Source organism: Ovis canadensis, chromosome 22 (assembly GCF_042477335.2).
Source record: "Ovis canadensis isolate MfBH-ARS-UI-01 breed Bighorn chromosome 22, ARS-UI_OviCan_v2, whole genome shotgun sequence".
In the NCBI taxonomy this organism is placed as follows: domain Eukaryota; kingdom Metazoa; phylum Chordata; class Mammalia; order Artiodactyla; family Bovidae; genus Ovis; species Ovis canadensis.
The window spans coordinates 39,948,531-39,954,993 of record NC_091266.1 but is presented as its reverse complement, the minus strand read 5'-3'; the positions used below and the strand labels follow the sequence as shown (position 1 = coordinate 39,954,993).

At 39.2% G+C, this 6,463-nt stretch overlaps 1 protein-coding gene across 2 annotated transcripts in view; it reads right to left on the bottom strand.

The window, feature by feature from the left end:
* Positions 1 to 1,064: 1,064 nt before the first annotated feature.
* Positions 1,065 to 6,463, bottom strand: part of SLK (STE20 like kinase) — a 58,395-nt gene continuing 52,996 nt past the window's right edge. For both annotated transcript variants that reach the window (XM_069567039.1, XM_069567040.1), the window contains 3 exons: positions 6,228 to 6,353; positions 4,856 to 4,969; positions 1,065 to 1,702 (listed from right to left, as the gene is read on the bottom strand). In XM_069567039.1, the coding sequence (XP_069423140.1) occupies positions 1,556 to 1,702; positions 4,856 to 4,969; positions 6,228 to 6,353 (387 nt within the window). In that variant the 3' untranslated portion in view covers positions 1,065 to 1,555. The remainder of the gene's footprint in view (positions 1,703 to 4,855; positions 4,970 to 6,227; positions 6,354 to 6,463) is intronic.

The window sequence follows — 6,463 nt, the reverse complement described above, 5'->3', positions numbered from 1 at the left end:
TGTCAAAACAATTACAAAATTAAAATCACATGCATTTTTAAATCATCTATAAACCACTGACAAAATAAGGTTCAGCATTCAAAGTTTTCAAATTAACTGTAAGAAAGTGCTACAGATATTTACATTTTCTTAACATGAATCAGTGTTCCCACAAAGTTTCATTTGCATTTTTCACCAGCCTCAACTGTAACATAACTAAAAACTGACATTTCTACAATTTGGTACCTAGCACTCATTAATAAGCTGCAAACGGCAGGCAGCAAGCTTCATCTACAAATGTGCTGTCTCACAACCTCAAAATATGGTTTGTAATACTGTTTGACCTGACACGTGCTTGAAAATCTAACCCTCAAGAGGGACTAGAGTGAACATTTCATTAATAATTACACATATCAAGCAACTACAGGATAAAGGTTTCAGGACTTTCCCACTCAGATCATGTAAATAATTTAAACATGGAAAAAACAAAACCAAAATATGAATGACTTTATCTTAAAACAATAGAAAGTCATTTCTGGTATTTGCCTAAATATTTCATTTAAATTCTTCCTTCAAAATTACTCTGAACAAATGCCTCTTTTGAGATTAATTTCAGAAAAATATATTCATAAATATAACTCAGAGCCCGCCAGCCTATGAGAGAATTTTAAACAGAATTTGCTAAGATGGGAGAAGCCATTTAACCAGCTCATGTATTACTTCAGGAAATAAGCTGAGATAGCTAAATCTATATTTTTTTAATTTGGTGAGTTTTATATTTTCAATTTGGACGTCTAGCAGCTACCTTTTATGTTTTCATCTTTCCAACTTATACTTTAGGATGAAAATTTCTATCAAATGGTAATACGAGCAAGATTTAAAAAACAGTAATGCTTAATGCTAAGGGTGTTTTGTCCCTGTTGAATCAAAAGGAGGAAATGCTATTTTAGACTGAATTGAAATTTAGTGTTTTAGGCACTATTTTATATAATAAAGCTAGCACCTTAGTTATTAGTTTATGTCTAAACAAGTAATTATTTTAGACAAATTACTGAAATAATTTTTCTCTTTTAAGAGTCCAATGCTAACATTTAAAGATAATAGATTTATTTATTGAATCAATATCATATTTTGAGCAACTCAAAATTTTTTCATGAGAGCTACTTACTCCCCAAAATTATTACAATTCTCCACAGTGTAGAGAGCTTCAATTATAGATTTTAGACATCACTGAGAAGTTAAGTCATGTAAAAAGATATTTACTAATACTTAAATGACGTAACAGTTTTCTTTAAATAACTTTCAGGTAACAGTATCTAAATAACACAATTTTTAAGAGTATATACAAAAATCACCTTAGGGAATTACTGCAAGATGCTACTTTGCCAACATGGCCCAGCATCTGTCTTAGTTCCTTTCCCTTCATCATTACTAAACAAGTAAAACAAACAAAAAACACCTAGAAGGTGAGGCAGGTGATTGTCTTCATGAGCTCTCTGATAGACTATGGCTAAAGATGAAGAGAACAGAATGACGTACTTAAAAGCCAAACCCAACCACAGCATGCTTCCCATTGTTATGATCCAGTGGAATGCAAGCTGGGAATAGGGTAGAACTTGGAAATCCGGCTCTGTGTCGATGGGTTAAGGCATTCAGACTCCCCGGTCATTTTAAAGAACACTTCCTGTTCCTGTAGTTTCCTAGCAAACTCTTCTTCCAGTGTCTTAAAAAGGAAGGGAGAAAGAAATAATGCACTAGTATTACAAATAGAATTTACTCTGCAACAGTCAAGATAAAATTATTTGCCCCAAAGTCTTTGTATGTTATCCTAACGAAGAAGACACTGTTCAACAGCTAGGACCACAGGCTGCGCAGCTCTGGGTTCAGGTCTTGGCTCAGCGACATGAAACTTCAATTACTTCTCTATATTACAGAACCATTTCATTCTTCTGCTGTGAAACAGCGATAACACCATCTACCTCACTGGGTTGTTACATGAGGATTAAATGTGTTAATAATGCACTTAACCCATATTCGGCACTCAACAGATGGCACTTATTATTAACTACTGTCTGTCTCTTCCACATGGAACTTCAGCATTTTCTATTTTTTATTTTGATTGCTGATATGCATGTCTTCTCTTCCACACTGAACCACAGATTAAAGGTAAGACCTACGGCAGATTCATCTTCACACACAGTGTGGGACAACTATGTTAAGTACTTGCTAAGTATCTGAGGTAATCAGTTACTTTGTGGACAAGTGACTCAGGAGAAGTCCTGCTGCAGAAAACAAAGTACAGGAAAAGACGGAAGGACACAGGAAAGTTTCTCAGGAAGACCGTGAGCTTGGTTTCAGTGGAAAGAGAAGAATTTAACAGACAGGATGGGGAAGACACCCCGGGGAGAGTGAGCTGACCCAGTGCAGAGGCAGGAAGCTGGAGCTGCTGTGAGTAACGGTGAGCATACCCAGCACTGGACCAGGAACTGGGAACAAGGTGGCAAGCAGGAGGCAAGTCAGGAGGGCTGACGTGGCCAAAGTGTGGCACCGTGAAGGCTTCAAAGTCCAAGAGAGGTGTTCACATTCTGTTCTGATGAAACTAAAGATTTACCAATACCACGACGACAGCATCAGAGATGCTCCTGAGGATAAACTCTGGTGACGGCAGCCAAGGAGGAAGAGAGGAAAGGGAACAAGATCCCAGACGGGCCATTAGGACATTACCAACAATTTTAAGAAGGAAGACAGCAAAGGGAGAGAAAGATTAGGAAATGAGAGTCCAGGTTATGTGTTATTTGCCTGAACGTGGGGTCTGATGGAAATGAAAGATAGTTCAGCTTTCTAGCCTAGATGCCAGTTAAGAGGACAGGAATATCGGGAAGAACACCCGATGGTGGGTAGGACTGGAGAGAGGGGAAAGGTGAGATGGAGATGAATTAAAAGGGTTACTGAGTTCAGTTTTACCTCCACTGAGTTTACACTCTTTAGTCAACACTGAATAACATTCAACAGGCACGTCCTGATCATTTACAATGTGCAGGAACTGTTCCAGAAACCGGGTATGTAAGAGTGAGCAAAGCTATGATGCCCCTGCCCTCAAGGAGCTTACATTCTGGTGAGAGAAGACAAACAATAAAGAAATGCGGCTGGTGGGGATAAATATTATGAAGAGAAACAAAGAAAGGTGAGGGGACAGAGGAGTGTTCAAGGTGCGCACTGAAGCTATTTTATGCCCAGTCATCAAAAAAGAAACCTCTGATGAGATGATAATGGAACAGAAGGAATAAAATGAGGAGGAATGGAACATCCAGAGGGGACATGGGAAGTGAGAGCATGAACCCACAATAAAAACAATAAAATTACAGCAATAACAAACATTCACTGGATCCTGACCAAATCTTAAGTACTATACAAGAACTGACAAGTACTGTCCACACACAGCTTCTGTTTACTGTCTTAACAAGGCCAATTAGGGAGGCAGTAACATCCTCATTTTACACATGAGGAAAACAGGGCTCAGAAGTGTTAAGCAGAAAAAATTAACCAGTGTCAGCATTGAGACTTGAACCCAGACTTGCATCACTTTAGAATTTGTATTCTATACAAGTTTTGGAATTGTCTTTAAACATGTCCTTCAGCTTCCACAGCTGAAGCCAGGACAGTCTACAAGATCATCATGCAAAGAGCAGAGGTTAGAATGCAAAATGGGGAATGTCTGCCTTTCAGGTGACTTGATGACTAAGAAAAGTGATTAAAAAAAAAAAAAGCACAGAGAAAGAAGAGACTATGTCACAAACGCCAGGTGAGAAGAGACTTTTAAGAATAACAGGGGGATAATGTCACTGGACTGTGACCACTGTCAACCAGCTCAGCTGGGGAGGAATTTAAAGCAAAAGCTAGACTTCAAAGGGTGAAAGGAGGAACTGGAGAAGGGACTTCTCACTTTCATCCCTGTGTGTACCCTTTGAATTCAGAAACACATGAATGTACCACCTATTCAAAAACGTAACAATAAACAAAATTCAAGTTAAAAAGCCACCCTATCAGCTGACTTGGTCAGTTCTAGAAAGTTTTATTAGCACATGGTAGGAGCTAAATATTATTTCCTTGATTAACTGACTGGATGAATGGAAGAAAGGAATGGTTGAAATGTATAGCAGGCAGGAAGCCCAAGAGAAAATAAAGGTTTAAAGCTAAGAGAGAGAATCATATAAGGAATAGAAAAGACAGAGTTCAAAGATGGTTGACCAGCTGGGCCAGGCTAGCAGGGAGTCAAGCGCACACAAGGAAGATGGCTGGCTGGCTGTGGGGTAGGAAGCCTTTCTTACTTCACTAGACTGTCAATGAACACAGCACGTAAGGGCCTTATAATCTGGCTCCAGTTCACCCATCCAGACTAAGCTGTCATCCCTTCCTTCTCTCCCTCCCTAATGCCTACACACAGGCACACGCTCCCTCTCACCTACCGTGACAGGGAGCTACATGAGACTCCTGCACACATCCTTTTCACTCTTTCTCTTCTCTGTACTTACATTGCCCCATCCCACTCCAATCTGTCTGTCCTCTCAGCAAGCTCTTGCTCATCCATCAAGCCTCATTTGGCTCACAAGGCATCTCCTCTCGCACGCCTCCTGCCTCCCCCGGGCAGACTGGAGCATTCCTCCTCTGTTGCTGGCACACTGTGCTACTCTGCTCTGCACCGGGCACTTACCTCCTTCAGAGAAACGCCCCTGCTGATCTGCAGCTGCTTGTCAACTAGACTCTGAACCTCTGGGACTTGGACTCCTCGTCTCTGTGTCTCCCGTCCCTGACACATATTAGGTAAAGGGCCAACAGCCAGGAGGACGAATGCAAGTGTATAAAGCTTTAAAATTACCTTTTTCCTAGGTCTCAATTTCTCTCTCCATTCCTTTAATTCTTGGCTGTGTTCCTCATCTAACTCCTTTAGTTTCTGAGTCTCATGTTCAACCAAGAGGTGACATTTTTCATTCTGAAAAGAAAGTTTGAATTAAAAAAATTTCAGATCACATTAGCAATTTTTCACAAATACAATTATCTTCCAAAATTAAAAAAATATATATCCATCAAACATAAAGCTATTACTGAGGTTGAAATTCTCTTCTAACAACCAAGGACCAAGAATTATGAAATGAGTCATAGTTTCACTTTGGCAAGTTTAGAGGCTAGATCTGTTACTTACCATATAAAAAGAACTTGACTAGAAAGAACTAGTTTGTGACCCTGTATGCGAGACAGCAAAAAAGACACAGATGTGTAGAGCAGACTTTTGGACTCTGAGGGAGAGGGAGAGGGTGGGATGATTTGAGAGAATGGCATTGAAACATGTATACTATCATGTAAGAAACGAATCGCCAGTCTATGTTCGATGCAGGATACAGGATGGTTGGGGCTGGTGCACAGGGATGATCCAGAGAGAGGACACGGGGTGGGAGGTGGGAGGGGGGTTCATGTTTGGGAACTCATGTACACCCGTGGTAGATTCATGTTAATGTATGGCAAAACCAATACAGTACTGTAAAGTAAAATAAAGTAAAAATTAAAATTTAAAAAAAGAAAAAAAAGAACTAAACTAGAAAAAAAAAGAAAAAAAAAAGAAAGAACAAATTAGTTTGATCCTGATTTCCCATTCTAAGGTTTACTCACAAAACTGACACTACAGAGGGCACCTTGCAAGCATTTTATCCAATGGTACCAGAACACGGGATTAGAAACTATTTTCTGCTCTAGAAAATTAAGTATATATGATATCCACAATGTATATACACTACTTTGAAATTGTAAACATTTTAGAAATTATATATTAGGAGAAAATTTCTCATATATTGATCACTTTTTTCAAAAACCTTGAAGAAAATAACTATTTATCCTGAGATAAAAAGAATTTTAAAATTCAGAACGTAACAAAACAGCCTACATCATTTTCAAAACTTTGTTCATCTTCTTTGCAAAATATACTAAAAATTCTCAACAGTACTTTTGAAAGATGCAACTTCCTATATCATAAATTAGCTTCATGTTTATACTAATCACGGCTGTAGAAAATCTCAACAGGTGCCTGTGATACTAAACTGATCTTCCTTTGGGTCTACAGAGGAAAGAAAACCTTTAAGTTCTGGCATCTTCTCAAGCCATGTGCGGCCTACTGTGAGCACCTATCGCTTCCTCAACGCCAGCCACCGGCACTGCGCCTCTGCTGCCAGCTCTGCTCTCTGGCTTCTGGAGCTGACCTGCAGCTGATGCAGCTCACGGACGTTGGCTTCACACTGCAGCTGAAGATCCCGCATTTGATTTTCATGTTTTTGATGCTGAGCCATTCTCTCATTTTTCTGCCTCTTTTCTTCTTGAGAAGCGAACTATAAGAAAGAAAAACAAATATGGTTAATAGGCAATGTAATTTCTGCATCTTCCAAAAGTGTAATTAAGGAATTTAACAAAGCTTAAAGTACAATAAACTAAAGCTACA